At 52.2% G+C, this 18081-nt stretch overlaps 1 protein-coding gene across 3 annotated transcripts in view; it reads right to left on the bottom strand.

The window, feature by feature from the left end:
• The window catches only part of DGKZ (diacylglycerol kinase zeta), an 80690-nt gene extending 73129 nt beyond the window's left edge, over positions 1-7561 (bottom strand). For 2 of the 3 annotated variants that reach the window (XM_024214818.2, XM_029911449.1), the window contains exon 1: positions 7194-7561. In XM_024214818.2, the coding sequence (XP_024070586.1) occupies positions 7194-7351 (158 nt within the window). In that variant the 5' untranslated portion in view covers positions 7352-7561. The remainder of the gene's footprint in view (positions 1-7193) is intronic. The other variant, XM_029911451.1, reaches the window with a different exon arrangement.
• Positions 7562-18081: the final 10520 nt, after the last annotated feature.

The following is an 18081-nucleotide window of genomic DNA, read 5'->3' as shown; positions in this document are numbered from 1 at the left end:
AGCTCCATCTACAAGCCTGGACTGGGGCTTGTACCGCCATCACTGCTGATCATTAACATCCGCATGGTTCATAAGTCTCAGTGTTTGGTCTGATCACCCTATTTACTTCCTCTCACAAAGAACCCATTACACTCCATGGATGGGGCCCTATTTCAACTGCTCACCTATAAGGCAAGGAAGGTTAGGAAAGGATTTAATCCCCATCACATGCACCCCTCCCCCCACATGGGAGGGACTTCATTCTGACTGCTCACTTACAACATGAGGAGTGGGGTAGCCAGAAAGGTGGTGGGGATTAAATTCCTTATCACCTGATCAGCTCCAACCTCTGCATCAGCCCAATTAAAATATTGCCTATCTGGGGCCCGGATGCATGCACTGTGTGCTTGTCTGTATCAATTCCGGAGCCTCCCTTTAAGGCAATTACAGGATACAGAAATAAGCCTGTTCTCAGAATGCATGAACCTAACTTGCTGCAATTGTGGCTTTCAGAGAAAGCCAGTGCCACCGCCTCTTCCGCCTACCAGGCCCATTCCCAGCTCTTCAGGGAGCACTTTATTAGAGGTGGCACCAAGTTCACAGGCATCACATGCCACTGATGCCCACTCTGGATCCCAGAGAAAAGAGTAGGAAGCAGGGAGAATGCCCTCACCGTTTGGATTTGTTGCCCCTCCAGTGACACTGCATTTTTATGAGACGTGAGTGTGGTTACTAATATATGGAGATATACCTATCTCATAGAGCTGGAAGGGACCCTGTAAGGTCATCGAGTCCAGCCCCCTGCCTTCACTAGCAGGACCAAGTACTGATTTTGCCCCAGATCCCTAGGTGGCCCCCTCTAGGATTGAACTCACAACCCTGGGTTTAGCAGGCCAATGCTCAAACCACTGAGTAAGCAGCTTAGGCTACGCTGCAATCCACCCGCAGGATTCCATTGCAGTGAGGTAGTGAAGACACATCAGGTGTCAGCTATTTGGGTGGGCGGGTATCTGGGGCATACATTGCTGGCGAAGGCACATGCCAGGCAAAGGGCAGGGGAGTTGGCATTGGCTCAGTCTCTCCTACACAGTATTGCCTGTAGTTCCACGTACTCACTGCTTACCTGATTGAATGCGAGAAGGCTGTCGCCAGGTCACCTGAGGCTACAATCTCATCAGCTCAAGCTACAGTGAGCAATGTCAGGTCTGGGCAGTGCTAGGATGGGAGTCTTTCAAGGAGCAGTCAGGTGCTTCAGAGAGTGGTGTGGACGACTCAGCAGGGGGCGCCCTCCTATATAAGTGAGGACTGACCCAAATGCTAGGGAGCATTGTGATGCTGGACGGGACATCTTTCAGACAGGACATAAACCCAAATTCCTGATCACTTGTGGTCACAAAAGGTCCCTGTGGATTTAACCCCCATGTGCTGGCCATGTTCCAGCCTAAGGGAGGTGTACGCTTCTCAGACAATCACTGTTAGAAGGAAGTGCATACCAGGGATAAAGACTGTCCAGTACTATCCTCCCCAAAACACTGCCCCTAATACACCAAATGCCAGCCTCACCTCACTCCCAATCAGGTGGGACTCAAGCCCACTCGCCACTCTGAAATTCACATGGGAGCCACTTGCATAGCAACTGAAGCAGCTCACAGGTGATGTTCTACCCGGTACTCACACCCCACCCCAAGGATCACTGTACAAGGACTTTCCCTTTCTCCAAGGCCCAGAGAGAATTCTAACTACCCTATATTTTTCTGCAGTGCCCATGACTGAGAGTCTTAAGTGATGTATCTAAATCATCCCCATCCAGAGGGGAACAACCTACCCCTCCAGCATGGTGCTTCTGCTGAAAGAAGAGGTACAAGAAAGGATACAGCCACCAGATAGCTGGACTAGAGATTCCAGCAATGCTGGACAGTACAATGTCATGAGTATGCAGGACGTCCCTTCCCACACACACACACCCCCTGCCTCCTTCTATACCAGGGGTAGGCAACCTTTCAGAAGTGGTGTGCCGAGTCTTCATTTATTCACTCTAATTTAAGGTTTCGCCTGCCAGTAATGCATTTTAACATTTTTAGAAGGTCTCTTTCTATAAGTCTATATTATATAACTAAATTATTGTATGTAAAGTAAACAAGGTTTTCAAAATGTTTAAGAAGTGTCATTTAAAATTAAATTAAAATGCTGATCTTACGCCACCAGCCTGCTCAGCTCGCTGCCAGCCTGGAGTTCTCTTCACCTAGTCCGGCAGCGGGCTGAGTAGGGCCTGCGGCTGGGACCCCAGACCTGGGGGTGGGTGTTTCAGGGGTCAGGGCAGAGGGCTGGGGGAGAGGGTTCAGGGCAGAAGGCTGGGGTGTGTCGGGGGGTTCAGGGGTCAGGTCAGAGGGCTGGGGGGAGTTCAGGGCAGAAGGCTGGGTGTGTGTTGGGGTGGGGGGTTCAGGGCAGAGGGCAGAAGGCTCTGTTGGGGTGGGGGGGTGCAGGGCAGAAGGCTGAGTGTGTGGGGGGGGTGCAGGGCAGAGGGCTGGGGTGCTCGGCTCGTGGGGGTGCTCCCAGCCCCCTGCCCTGAGCGGCTTATGGCAGGGGGTTGGAAGGGATATGCCCTGTTCCACCCCCTTCCCCCGGCTCCGTCCCTACCTCTCTCTGCCTCCTCTACGGAGCTCTGTGCACGCTGCCGCTCTTCCCCCTCCCCCTCGCTAGGGCCATCAGCTGATTGGCGCAGGGAAGGAGAAGAGGAGGGGCAGGAAAGCACCACGCTGGGGGAAGAAGCGGGGGAGGGGGGAAGCTTGGCTGCCGCAGAACCAAGCTTCTGCCTCCTGCCCCTGCAGGGGAGAGCGGTGGGCAGGGACCGCATCAGGGGAGCTGCGTGCCACTCAAATCAGCTCGCGTGCCATAGGTTGCCGACCCCTATTCTATACTGTCCTGTGTGACACTCCCATCCTCCTCATCACTAAAGAGTCCACACAGACACCCCCAACACACACAGTTCTCTCCCTACAGATAATGCTGCACTTAAAACTGCAGTATATATACCCTCAAGGACATGTACCCCCTTGGGAAGGAGAGGAGAGACACTATCTAATCTTGGGAGAAGGACAGAGATGGCATCATGCACTGTGCCAGCCTCTGCCGCCAAATCTGAAACCGGAGCAGAAGGAAGCAGCTCCCACTCTGCCACTCACCCTCTGCTTAGAGCCAGCCTTGCGATGGAGTCACCTTGGCAACATGTCAGGCCTGCTCATATCAATATAAGGGCTGGCACGGGAGAGAGAGCAAAGAGGGGGACTCCTGACTGGAGGATGGGAATCAAATAGTCTCCAGAACACTGAACAATGAGCTAGTGCCCCAGAGCATTAAGGCTGAGGAGGAATGAGGCAAACACTGGAAATCTGACAAATTCAGGTGGGTGATGGGGGAGGAAGCAGCACACAGGGCCTGTAGGCAAGGAAAACGGAGTACAAGCAAGCACCCCAGAGCCTCACAGCCATGGGGACATCACAATCATTGCCGGGTAGGCTTGCAGGCTTAATGCTCTGCGGGGGGCAGATGGCACTCATTTCCTACGTCTCCCAGGGGCTGCAGGATTGTTCTGTCACACCCAGAGAGGAAAGGAGATGTTACCCAGTCAGCTCTGAGAGTGCAGAAACAAACCAGAGAAGCCAGAGTCCCATATCTGCAGGAAAGAAAGCTGTGGAGGAGGATGATTCCCAGTTTCCCTTTCTCAACTTACATTCAGAGATTCAAAGGAAACAGTGCTCACTAAGAGTCCAAATACATCACCAACCCCATCACCCTTGTGTCCAGCTCATCCCCAGGACACTTCACGGCTTTGCCAGGCTCTTAACCTTTAAGATTCTGCACCTGCCTCAAAACTTCTGACATTACCAGGAAAAATAACCCTCACATACTCCCCTCATACAGTCAGCAGCTTCAGTTGTGGAGATGTCCCAGGACTGGAATAGCGGGGTGTGGGGAGGGGGTATGTCAAGACCAAGGGGCATTGTCAGAGCTGTATATGGGCTGCCCGGGACTGGAATAGCAGAGGCCAGGAGGGCAGGAACAAGGTGTATTTGATTCACATTTATTCACCACATATTACCTTGAATTATTTTGCAATGTGTGAACAGACTAGCAACCGCTTAGTAACACTTACCATACAGGTGACCGCTTAGTAACACCCACCATACAGAGCATAGTGCAGCCTCCACACTGACCAATGTGATTACACACGGACTCAGCCAGTTCTCACCACAACATCTGGTCCAGTCCTTTGCCATTGCATATTGTTCACTGCCTAATCACACACTAGACCGCTCTCTTGTGGGCAGGAGTCTCTAATTACGTCTCTAGGACTGAAATTATGGCCTGCTCCTATCCACACCATCAGCCTCCCCACAGAGCTCTCTGCTCAGCCCAGTGAGGGTACATGTGTGACACACAGAATCCGCGAGTCCAAGGACAGCAGCCTGACCCTGCTTGCCAGGTGCCCAGACCTACACAGCCGCTTCCCACACTCCCCATCAAAGCGAGTGGTACTGACGCTACTTGCACAAAGAGGAAGCAGAGAGCTCAAATCTCTTTCTGAAGAGCAGCTCCTCAGCCGAAGGATGGAATGTGTCTCGGCGGACCACTTAATGATCTTTCCAAATGTTGCTTGTACCATTAGCTAACTATTGTAAAGTGCTTTGGATAAAAGTGCTATGTGAAAAAACCTTAATAATAATTAACGTTTTTTTGTTCTATAAATAAAAGCACACAACTCATATTTTAATACCAGTAGTTTTACCTTTCTAATGCAATGGATGTGCCCTCTCTCTCCTGCTGTGGCAGCCCTCGAGCTGGGGCTGGGAAGGAGGGGGGTCTCTCCCCAGCAGCTGCAGACTTGGAGCTGGGGAAAGTTGCCTCTTTCTCTGGCCGCCGCAGACCTGCACATCCCAAATTCCCCACACCCCTCTTCTCACCTCACTGCCCCCTCCCACCTACCCCCTATTCTCCACAAGGCCACCACCTCACCTTACATCTTCTCTAGGGTCCAGGCACCTAATTAGTGGAGCCACACCTGTGCAGCTCCAGTAATTAGGTGGGTGGCCCTTCATTCTCTCGTGTGCGGCCGCCCAGGCACGCACCTTAAAGGGAACTATCTGCGGACCACCTGAATGGAGCTCGCAGACCACAGTTTGAGAACCTCTGATCTATACTATACTATAGGTATCTATACTGCCATTTTGAGCCTTGTAGCACAAGCCCGAGCCAGTTGACCCGGGCTCTGAGACTCGCTGCTATGGATTTTTTTCCCCCCACAGTGCAGACATACCCTAAGAGACCCAACCCTTCCTGGTCTGGAGATCCCCCTGCCCCACAAGCAGTAAGTCAAGTCACAAACACTGGAGCAACAGGGAACCTGAAGAAACAGTTCCTTCTGGTCACCAGTCCCCATACCCCAACCCAGCTGATATGTGCCTCTCTGTTCATCTGGGATGCATACTGTCCCTAATACCGACTCCTGGGATGCCACGCCCAACACACCTCTTCGATAGCCAAGCTCTGTCTCCAGTCCAGCTATGCTCTTATCTCTAACTGGATAAGAGATTGGAAATAATGAAAATTTGTTTTATTTTTTTATTTTTATTTTTAAACAGTGAAGGTAATTAACCATTGGAACAATTTACCAAGGGTCATGGTGAATTCATCATCACTGACAATGCTTAAATCAAGACTGGGTGTTTTTATAAAAGCTCTGCTCCAGGAATTATTTAGGGGAAGTTCTATGGCCTGTTACTCAGGAAGTCAGGCTAGATGGTCACAATGGTCCCTTCTGGCCTTATTATCTATGAACAGTCCTGCTTCCTCTCGGACCTCCAAGGCGGGCTGATCCAGTGCAATTTAAGGAGAGGATGAGACAGGGGCTTTATATCTAGGGCTGCTAGACTCTCCACATAAGCCCACATGTAGAACCTCTTCCACTGGTTTTGCGGGAGAGAATTCCCAATCTGATTATTTAGAATTTCTATTACATTAGCACCCAGAGGCTCCAGTCAGGATCAGGTCCCCATTGTACTTGGTACTGTACATACACAAACAGTACAAAGACATGGTCCCTGCTCCAAAGAAGCATATAGTCTAAATTCTACAGGAATCAGCAAACAGCAGGAAGTGTGAACCAGCAACAACACAGCTCAAGTTCGCTCACCAGATGGTGAACAGTACTATCTGAGGGCCCCAGGAGCAAGGGAAAGGTGTGTCTAGGGGAAATGGACTGGGTATGAATAATAGGGAGTTTCTTGCCTTATATCACCTCCCACCACAGCAAAAAAACAGACCAATGGTCCATGTAGCCTCCTCTTCTATTTCCAACAGCCAGAAGCTAGTTTCATCACACTATACGCTCTGATTTCTTGCTGACCCCACCTAGTGATCAGCTAATGCCCTGAAGTATGAGGATCAATACCCCTTGTGCTTGTACAGAAGCCAGTGTCACTGCTGTTGTTATACTAGTGGTTTTTTTCCTTTTTCTGACTCAATAGTATATTGCAGCAGCGAGTTCCAAAGTTTAACTATATAGTAAGCAGCAAAATAAAGAAGTCCAATGGCAAGCATGAGGGAAGGGGAAGAGGTGTTGTGCCTGACTTGTGAAGTTCTTTGGAAATGCTAAACTGTAGTTTGTTCTCTCCAAAATCTACATATCTCCCACCCTGCAAGTTGCAGCATCAGGAATACGACAGTAAAGACTTGGGCCTTGTCTATAATAGAAAACCATAGCTATATTAACAAACCCTTCTAGCAGAGATGCAGCTTACACCAGCAAGAGTTCTTTTGCCAGTATAGCTCAAGCCAGTCCCCAAAATGAAATAAGCTATACTGGCAAAAAGTACCTTTCTGCTGGTATAACTTGGCTAGGGCTTCTGCAGGCACTGCTGCACTGGTTAGAGGCATGATTTATTTCCCCTCATAAGTGACTTAGCTATACCCACAAAACTTAAGTGTAGACCCTAAGACCAGAGCTTAGAAGGAGCGAGCTCTGCGCACCAGCACAGCAGGCACCTGTGTTAGGGCAAGCCAGGCTAGGGTGCCCAGGCTCCTGAACCAGAGCCCACATTAAGACACAGCTGCAGGCAAGCGGCCCCGGGGACAGTCTGGCCGCGAACACTGCAGCCCCTGGCTACCTGCCCCACGCCCCAGTTGCCACAAGGGCACGCTGCTCCCTCGCCGCTCACCTGCGCCCGAAGATCCTGAGCCCCGTGAATCTCTTGTTGCTGTGCCTTCGCCCCAGCGCGGGGCCCTTCTCCGGCTCCAGCGAGATCTCCGAGCTGGTGGAGGACGGGGAGGTGGAGGCGCTGGCCCCCGCGCACCCCTCCTGCTCCTGCGGCTCCATGACCCGTGGCGGACCCGGCCCAGGGGCTCTGCGCTCACCTGCCGCCGGGAGCCCCTGTCATACCCGTGGGTGCCGGCGGTCAGCGGGGGCCACCTGCCCATGCGGTGCCGCGGCAGGAGCGCGCCGGAGACAGCCCGGCCCCCCGCCTGGCCCAGGGGCTGGGAAAGCACAGCGCGCCCCGCCGGCAGCCTGGCTCATGCCCCGCCGGGCCCCGGCAGCCAGCCGCGGGCGCGTCCCAGCGGGCAGCCGGAGCGATGCAGGAAGAGGCAGCGCTGAGTCGCGCAAGGTAGCGCCCGAGGACCCCGATAGCTGCCCGCGCAGCTGCCTCCGTGCCGCAAGGCCAGGCCGGCAGCCCCACCTGCCGTCTGAGCCTCGCACTGCAGCCAGCCGGCGGGGCCCGCTCCTGCCTCCAGGCGGGACCGCGCTGCAAAGGGGGCGCTGCGGCGCGGGGGCAGCCGGTGCAGAGCCCCGGGGAGGGGACAGCCCCGCTCTGGGGCCGCCGCTTTCGGGTCGGGCCCCTCAGGCCCAGCGAGCTGCTGGAGGGAGCTCAGAGCCCCACGCACCTGTATCGTGCCCGGCCGGCCCCCCACTCCCTCCGCCCCGCCGCTGCGCTCAGCGGCACCGCCCGCTTCCACGCTGGACAGTTCCCCGGGGCACTGGGCATCCTACTCTGGAGGACCAGCGCATACCAGCGTAGGGCAGGAAGGGAGGAAAATGACTCTAGCCAGCGAAAACTGCAGGGGGAAATGAAGGAGGCCAGGGGGATTTGACTGAGACCCTGGGGAAAGAGCTCTGTGGGATCCTTCATGACCTCGCTGGTATGGCTCATCCAAAATATGGCTCCTGCACAGGGCAGGGAGACTAGTTTGGTGCTGACTGTGCATATAGTGCCACCTGCTGAAGCACCAACACCCTGGGGATGTTCTTTGGAGGTCTGCCATCTAAATACTGACCAGAACTGACCCTGTTTAGCTTGAATTAAGATTCTACTGATGTGAGCTTCCTCAGAGCAGTGCCTTGTTGGTGCCAGCATAAAGACTGTCTCGGCAGTGCCTTAGTTATGTTTGGATTGGTTCAACTGCAGCAAAGCCACATCCTGCCAGCCCTTTCACTTTCATGCAATTGTCTCAACACCTTATTTGTCTTAGTGCATTAAAGAAGCCTTACATTATCTGACACCAAATCAACCTCATATGACAACAGTTAACACCTCTTAGCCAAAAAGCTGCCTCACAGAGACAAAACTCAATGCCACTGATCCACATTAGAATGAGGATGGTGTCATTCTGGTTAAGGAAGAGTTAACTAGGACTCCAGTAGCACAAGCTTCCACACAGCACTGCCAGTCAATGCCATCTGTGACTCTAGCTGTATGAACTTCCTTGCTGTAGTGCCTTGTTGATATCCTAGATTTCAGGCCACCTGGTCACCATCACCCCAAGCAAGTCAGAGGCTGAGCTCCAATCTCATCCATTCTCTGTCTAAATGCCACTTTGGCTTCAGCTGGCTGTCCATGTCCCAGAAATGCTTTAGCAAGACCTCCCAATTTACCAGGCAGCAAGAAAGTGTTATCCAGGGACATTCTCATTCCATAGACTTGGTTCCCGCATGGGAAGCTGCTGCTGCTCACCTTTGGATCAGTAGCCTGCAAGCAACTCACACAGCAAGACGCTGATAGCCACACTGGTAGATGCTTGAGTGGTGAAGCCTTACTGGAATGGGAGCTGCTATCAATAGGAGCAGGTAGCTTTGAAATGAACCCATTCCAGCTCACAGTGTACCTGGAGGGGCAAGGATGTTTCAGGACCTGTCCCAAGGGCCATCCCATGCCTGATTCCTGTGTCTACTTCTGTTATTGGCCTATGGACCATAGCAAGGTGTGTAGAGGCCCAAAGTGTTTACACAGCAAAGGGAGGAGGAGGAGGACTAGTGCTTACCACTTATCCAGTACTTCTGTGATGGGGTGTTCACCCCACACCACCCCTGAAGGAGTTAAAATGGCTCAGAAGGATCTACCTGCCAGGATGGGCTGCACCGAGTGAGATATACGCTGGATATACAGCCCTCATTGAATCTGAAGCCCAGCTAGGCAGAAAGAGGAGAGCAGAAAGGGACTGCTCCAGGGGGAGAGAGTCAGCGGTCACTCTCAGGGTTGAGAGAAAGGAGTAGGAAGAAGCCTAAGGGAAACAACAGCAAGGCTGAAACTATCTGGATCTTAGCTGCTGAGTGTAGGGTCCCTAGGCTGGAACCCAGTGTAGAAGGTGGGCCTGGGTTCCCTACCAGTCGCTGCGGGAGTGGCACAGATAAGGCACTGGACTTTGAAGATTGCCTGAGGCAGTTTGTTTACAGAGACTGATACTCCGAAAGGGGGAAAACTATAGTGACCTGGCCGGAGTGCCAAGCGATGAAGAGGAAGCGCTGAAGTGTGTGGAGTATGAGAGAGGCCCCAGAGTGAAGGACTGGGACAAAGGGCAGAGAAACCACAAGAAAAGGTGTCAAACCAGTGGCGAGCCACAAAGAGGTGCCTTAGCAGTGAATGGCACGAACCCTGTGACAACCTCCCATTGTTAAAATTCTCTGTAGACACTACTAACTCCTGAAGCCTCACAGTCCCTCTGCCAAGAGGGTCAGGACCATGCCCCCCATGTTACAGATGGGAAAACAGAGGCAGAGAGGGGAAGAGACCTGCCCAAGATCATGTAGGGCACCACTGTCAGGGCCAGAATTAAAACTCAAGAGATCCAGCCCCTCAACTGTGTGTTCAGCACCTTAGAATGCAGGGGGCCTGTATGTGCTGAGCCCCCTCCCAGTCAGCCTGTCAGCTCAGGAAGTAAAGTAGTGTCGCTCACACTCCCTCTCTCATGCTAGCAGGAAGCTGCTGCCCAAACTCAAAAACAAGAGAGCTTCCCCTTCCCTCTTTTGTTACACTCACTGTAGCATCCTGTTTAAAATTGGACTGTGAGCCCTTCTGGGCAGCATTGTGTTAACGCAGAGTCCAGCTCAATGATGCCCAGTGCTGATTAGGGCCTCTGGATACAGATAACGATGATACTAAAATCAAAGCAAGGGGAAAGTGAGGCCAGATTCTTGACTGTGCATCTCCCCAGAGGAACCATCTGAATTTTCCCTGGGTGTGCCCCCAACAGCTGCTTAGGCCCTAAAATCAGCTCCCTTGGCGCATATCAATTCAGGAAAGCCCCAGAGACATGGCAGGGACTGTCCAGCAGCTTTCAAGTTCCTCTCCTTAAAAGCTACCCCATGCTCCCTGTCCACTTCTCTTTATCCCCCATGTGTCACACAGAGAACTGAACAAATTAGTTCTCAAGTTCCTCAGCAGACAGATGATTCCAGCAAAGGCAGAAGCCAGGCGGGTTGCTTATTTCCTTGTCCAAACCACCACACAAGTTGCAATATGTTCCTGTGACAAACAGTGAGCGCTATTCCCCCACCGCCAGTATTCTCTAGCCTAGCACATGTTGTGGCTATATCATACTTGCTAAATGGCAAGATCTTTGCAAGAAGCATGGAGCTGTAAAATTATATTACTCACCATGCTCTGCTCTCCAACACTATTTGCTCCCTTTGCACCAAGCTCTGGCAATATCCTGTGCACAAGTTCTGAACTGCAGTGTCTCCTATTCTGTATGGCTAGAAAGACTTGTTAAGTCATGCAGGATTGTTACCTGCTGCTTAGCCAGCCCTAGCCACATGCTCCTGTTTTCTGTGGAAGAATGGGCAGCAACACCACACACACAGGGTGGGCTAGTAGCCAAACAGGCGTCCTCCCGTTCTGCACCTAAGCTCGTGGGAGCAGGATCTCAGGGACGCCCAGGAGCTTGCTGGAAACTCCCCTCACTACATTCTCCAATATTACTGATTTCAGGTCACTGCATTTTATTCAGAGTAAAAATCCCTCCCCATCTCCTTGGTGGTTGGGAATGAGAGAGCAGCCCAGCTAATTCTTACCCCAGGGAGAGACGTGGGCTGAGCTCATATACCTGCCTCAGAAACTATCATTCCCCCAGACTGCCCTCCCTCAGCATCTCCTACCCTCACAACCTCTCAGGCTCCAAGCCCCTTCCTTTTGCTGCCTCACTCACACACCCACAATTCAAGCCTATAACGCTCAATTGTCAGAACAAGCAGTAGGAATGCTACTAAAAGGTCAGACGCAGACCACGGGGTTGCTGCAGAGCTGGAGAGAGCATCTCCCCAGGATAGGGCTGTACAGTGGACTTGGGTTTAATCCCCTCTATACATTTCCAAGTCAGCATCAAGATTATTCCACACTTCGAAGGGCTCTCTATTTTCCCCCAGGTGCTCAAATGTTTTCCTCACAGATTTTGAAATAGAAAGTAGGGCTGTCAAGCGATTAAAAAAATTAATCGCGCTATTAATAATAGAATACCATTTATTTAAATATTTTTGGATGTTTTCTACATTTTCAAATATATTGAGTTCAATTACAACACAGAATACAAAGTGCACAGTGCTCTCTTTATATTTATTTTTTATTACAAATATTTGCACTGTAAAAAACAAAAGAAATTGTATTTTTCAATTCACCTCAGACAAGTACTGTAGTGCAATCTCTTTATTATGAAAGTTGAACTTACAAATGTAGAATTATGTACAAAAAATGCATTCAAAAATAAAACAATGTGCAGTTATGAAACAAAAATATATATACATTTGTAAGTTACACTTTCACAATAAAGAGATTGCACTACAGTACTTGTATGAGGTGAATATAAATATAAAGTGATTTCAATTGGTATTCGATTGTTTAACAGTGCTATTAATTGCCATTAATTTTCTTAATCACCATTAATTTTTTTGAGTTAATCACGTGAGTTAACTGCGATTAATTGACAGCCCTAATTGAAAGCTTTGCACGTGCTGGCCTGCTCCACAGATCGACATCCCTGAGGACACACCGAGGTTTTTGAGTTATGTTTAATAATGGAGATGTTGATTTCACCAAGGAAACCTGTTTCCTGGCGATGGGAGCTGCCAATCCTTTTTGCACAGAAAGAAAGTAACTTTGGAAGTGAGGTGGGGCCCTGTGAGCTCAGTGTCTCCCCCTGAACCAGGCAAAATCAGGCTGAGGGCTCAGTGTGTAAAGGCTGGAAGGGGAAGATCCCCTGCTAGAGATCTGGGGGGTTTGTCATTGTGGGCTTAGTCCTAGGTATCCCCACAACCTTTTCTAGGCAGGAGTTAAGCAGCCTCATCCACAACCCATTTCCAGCAGACTCGGGGGAGGGGCAGACAGTCTTATGACCCTCTCCCCCAGCCCTTTCCCTAGCAGGACACACCACGCGCTCCATGTGCTAATGGAATCAGATGTAGGAACAAACTGACTACGTGCGTAGACACCCATTGAATGTTAGAGCCAGGAAATCTCAATACCCTACCTCAGGCATTGGGCTAAGGGAAGGGGATTACAGGCAAGGATCTGGGAACACGGCAAGCCCCAAAGAAACCTTCCCCTCAAGGTAAGATATAAGTGGCTGCTGTCGGCACTAGAAGCAGAGGGCATCAGCCCAACAAGCAAGAGAAAACTAGCAGAGACCCAGGCACAGGGGGTACCTTGTATCTGTGGCCTCTGGTAGGCTTTGGGGGACGTCCCATGACTGGTGCCGCCACATCTGCTGCAGTGCAGGCAGGTGCTCCTCACTGTACCCTGGGTCCACTCTCCTGCTTCTCCCTGTGGTTGAGTTTTGGAGTCATTCCACGGGTAGGTCCTTGCCAGCTCTCTGCCATCAGAATCGTAGGGGACTAGTGGCTTTGTTCATTCTCTTCACCTGGTTCCTCTTTCTGCACTTCCTGAAAGCACAGCTAAAGCTGTTGCTGCACCTCGCTAAACAATGCTCCAGCCCCGGACAGCCCACACCACAAGCTAAGTTCCTTTACAGAGCTGGGATGCCCAGAAGCCTGTCCAGAGAAGCCTCTACTCCAGCTTAGGCAAGAGGAAACAAGCCCTGGTGCACAGGACTCTGGGACGGAGAAATCAGTCCCCCAAGGGCAAAGCACCTCAGATCAGTCAGACACCTCCAAAGAGGCAGCCTCGGTAGCAAATGCACTGAATGGCACCCCAGGCCGCCTCCTGCCTGGACTCAGGATTGACTCAGACACTGCAAGTAACACACAATACATGCTGAAGGGATAGTTGTATTCCCCAGGCTTGGGAACATTTCATCTATCCAGGTTCTTATATCGCACCCACCAGTGGGATCCAAGCATCTTTCAGATCCAGTAAATGTCATCACAAATTAACAGATCAACAAAACAAGAAAGCACAAGAGTAAAGTCTCCATGGCAGAATATAGAGTGTCTCTCACCCCCACCCCCATCATACAGTCACATAAAATGGCAGCTGCTCAAGACAGGCAGAGAGAGACCTGAGATATTTAAAGGTCCAGTACACAGAAAAATTCAGAGCTGTCACAATCACAGCTACTCAATCCATCTTATTGCAGCTACCCCATTCTCACTCCAAAACAGCACTAACTGACACTGAGACAGTTTCTGGCAGTGGCAGTTCAGAAGGAAGCCGGGTAAACAAGCTATAGACCTTGTGGAAATGGCAAACGCACATTATGTTATGAGACTGATATGTCTGAACATGTCTATTATGATGACTGAACATACCTGAAACTCACAGCCACTACCTGCGTCAGCAGGGGAAAAGCAAGACCGCCCGGTGTAATGTGGTGGGAGCTAGACAAAAATGAGCACTTTTAAAACCACATGGATACTCAGCTTAGTCTGAATCTGCTCAGGCTTTAGGAAACCTTTATATCTCACCAGACATGCCCAGATGCTCAACACAGCCCATACTTGCTGAATACAGTGACAAGGTGTACTCCTGGGGGAATTCTGTGCCACTGCGCACACGCAGAATTTATGTCTCCCGCAGATGTCTTTGCTTCCCTGCAGAAAAATGACTTTCTGACAGGGAAGCCACAAGAGCAGTCATGCGACCCTCCCCAGCAGTATGTTTCGGGCACCCAGGGCAGCCAGCAGAGAGGTAAATCACTGTGGTGCAGGCGGCAGGACTGGGGAAGACTTGGCTCCCTACCCTGCTCGGCTCAGCTGCTAGTCCTGGCTGAGCTGGGGAGGACGGGACTTCCTCTTCCCCCACCCCCAGATTTCTCCCCCCCCTGCCGGAAGCCCCGCAGCCCCCCCCCCCCCCCCCGCACCACCACCACCCCAACCCTGATTCCTGCATCCATCACTCCGCAGCTGCAGGGGGAGGGATGCCTGTACAGGGAGCTGGTCCCCCATCCATCCAACCCCTGCGCATCCAGAACCCCTCATACCCACACCCTCCCACCGATCCTCAACCCCCCACACTCAGAACCTCTGCGATGAGCCCCACTCCCCCTGCATGTGGACCACCCCGACGAGCCACCTGCACCCAGATCCCCACCCCACCGAGCCCCAATCAGCCATACCTGGATCCCCACCCCACTGAGCCACACTCCCCCAGCATCTGGACCCCCCTGACCCCCTCACACCCAGACCCGCCTGCCAAGCTCTATCCCACCCCCACACCCAGACCCCACCGCTGAGTCCCAACCACCTTCACCTGGACCTCCCTGCAGAGTCCCATTACCGTTGCACCCAGAACCCCCCAACAAGCCCCTGTGCATCCAGATCCCCCCACACCCGGATCCCCCACTGAGCTGCCCACACCCAGATTGCCCCACACAGAACCCTCTCAACTCACAGTGGGATCCCCACACATTAAGTCCCTCCACAATTGGATCCTGACTTCCTGAGCCTGCCTGCCCACATCTGGTGCACGTGGCATGGAGGAGGGGGCATGTTTCTGGGGCAGGCCCAGTCCTTGTGCTGTGTCAGGCTTGGGTGCAGCCTCCACACTGAGTCCATGTCCAGGGTAGGGGGAAACTGCACAGTGATCTCCTGCCTCTGTGCAGCCAGTGGCCTGTGCTCCCCAATGCCATGCTGGAGCCTTCACATTTATTTATTCCCTCAGAAATAAAGAAAACTCGGGGAAGCACAGACAGGCTGCATCCCTGTGTCACTAACACCCACGTGGGAGGACCTGAAATTGCTAACTGACTCTCTCCTACCATGCAGCAGACCCAGGGCAGTTCGTAGCAGCCCTGAGACAGGATCTCTTTGCCCCAGCACTCCCCGGCCAGCCGGCATGGTACTGTACTTCCAGAAGCCTGCCAGAAGATGGCACAAGGTTCTCCACCGCACTGCACACGTACTGAGCGTGCACAGGGAACGCATCGCGGAGGGAAGAGGAGAGGACCGGGCTAGAGCAGGGTGCTGGGAATGGCACGTGCCTGCCCTCCACACAGCCAGGCTCGGTCGCAGCCCGCCGCCTCCAGGGGCGCTGGAACAATTTGTATAGTAGGGGTGCTGATAGCCATTGAACCAAACTGTAAACCCTGTATAGAATGGAACCCACTTCAAGCCAGGGGGTGCAGCAGCCCCCCCCCCCCAGTTCCAGCACCTATGGTCACCTCTGGAGCCTGCGGAGCGGCCGGAGCACGGGTGCAGGGGGACCGGCTTGGGGGGGGGGGAGCGGGAGGGAGCGGGCGGGAGAGAGAGAGAAGGGGGCGGCCAGGACTACAGCAGGGGCGCTGCAACGTGGCCCCTCCTGCTGCGCCGCCTCCTGCCGCCTGCCGCGAGGGCTCCGCTCCGGTCGGCGGGGAGGGAAGGAAGAGGACTGCCCTGCAGGGCGCTCTGGTCCTCCGTGCCGCCGCCCCCTACAGGGCGGCCGGAGCGGAACAAAACAAACAAAAAAAAGCGGCCGTGCCGCCCTAGGATTGGGCAGAATGCCGCCTCCAACAATCTGCCGCCCCAAGCATCAGCTGCTCAGCTGGTGCCTGGAGCCGGCCCTGCCTCAGACCTACATCCCCGGCTGGGAGCTGAGCCCCTAGAGCAGTGGTTCCCAAACTGGGGTTCCTGAACCCCTGGGGGTTCACAAAATGTTACAGGGGGTTCTCGGGAAAAAATTCCCTAATGGCGGACAGAGCTGTCACTAGGGACTCTGGGCAGCACGGGGCCAGCAGCCCGGAGCCGCTGGACTTCCAAGAGCTAAGCAGATCAAAGCAAGCATATCTATCACACTAAGGAGATATAAACTTCAAGGGCTGGTCTACACTAGGGAGGGGGCTGATGTAAGATACGCAACTTCAGCTACGGGAATAGCGTAGCTGAAGTCGACGTATCTTATTTTGACTTACCTCCCGTCCTCACGGCGCGGGATCGACGGCCACAGCTCCCCCGTCGACTGCGCTACCACCGCTCGCCCTGGTGGAGTTCCAGAGTCGACGGGAGCGTGTTTGGGGATCGATATATCGTGTTTAGACGAGACACGATATATCGATCCCCGATAGATTGATCGCTACCCGCCGATCCAGCGGGTAGTCTGGATGTACCCCAAGACTCCTTATAAGAAATGGAAAGGGAGGTGGATATTTTTTGCTGTTTTTAAAATTAAATAGGCAACTAGTATGGTTTTAAAAATTATTATGAAGAACAAATTTAAGCTTTGTTGTAACGTACATTGCTTGCCTGGACTGCTCAAGACCTGAATGATTGTGTAGGAGGAACTCTTTGAGTTGGCTTCTTAAATACCTTCATGCTGTTTCACATCTGATACTCCCTGATGAAACATAGGAGCCTTGTCTTATAACAGGCTTATTCAAAGTGATACAAGCTACGAAAGTGAGATCTTGGAAGAGCGTTGCCATTTTCATAATGTAATAATACTGTAATGATAAATAGTAATTAATAATAAATAGTATGTAATAACCATGTCATAAAAACAAATTTTATATTTCATAGATTCATAGATTCTAGGACTGGAAGGGACCTCGAGAGGTCATCGAGTCCAGTCCCCTGCCCGCATGGCAGGACCAAATACTGTCTAGACCATCCCTGATAGACATTTATCTAACCTACTCTTAAATAGGGTCTTTCCAAGATCACTACTTTTATAATTTATTCTCAGGTAAAGGAGAAAATCCCAGGGGGTCCGCGAGACTTGACATTTTAGTGAAAGGGGTTCACAGGTTGTTAAAGTTTGGGAACCACTGCCCTAGAGCTACAACAACCACCATGCCCAGGGCAGGGTACAGCCTGGTGGGAAGAGGGATCGCTCATGAAAATCAAGCAGCCCCCTAACTCCCTGGGCGCAGAGCGGATGGTGCTGCTGGAAAGAGGAGACTCCCTAGAAAGGCTGACCCAGACTCACACCGCACCTCCTCCAATAAGGCTGAACCTGCTGCACTCCCAAAGCTGCACCGTGACCAGCAGCAGGGAGGGCTGAGGGCAGGGAGTCAGCATATTCCAGCCCTAGTGAGCTCTTTGCTTCACACCTGCCTCTTAGAGCAACTTAACTCACTCATGCCAGCCCTTCCCAAGCCAGGACCTGGGCTACACTCAGTGTCAAACAGCCTGCACCTACATGGAGGAAATGGGGCTGTCAGTTTCTACCCCATGCATTTGGGAGCAGGGGCCTCGTTTCCTATGGGAGTTGCCCTCCCCCAGACTTTTCAGAGGTCTATATGCTCCATTAGGTCTTCCACTTCTCCCATCTTTTCACGATATAATATCACATATGTTCTGTATTCTGACACAACTTTGCCACGACATTTTTCTGAAATGAGGCCCCTGCCTGGGAGCTCTCAGACTGCTGAGCCCAGGAAGCACCTGCCTAGCTCTATGCAGCTCCTGAGAGGGGA

This window comes from Terrapene carolina, unplaced genomic scaffold, assembly GCF_002925995.2.
Source record: "Terrapene carolina triunguis isolate 2854851 unplaced genomic scaffold, T_m_triunguis-2.0 Scaffold96, whole genome shotgun sequence".
Classification (NCBI taxonomy): Eukaryota; Metazoa; Chordata; order Testudines; family Emydidae; genus Terrapene; species Terrapene triunguis.
The sequence above is the reverse complement of the archived record's forward strand: the minus strand, read 5'-3'. Positions and strand labels throughout refer to the sequence as shown.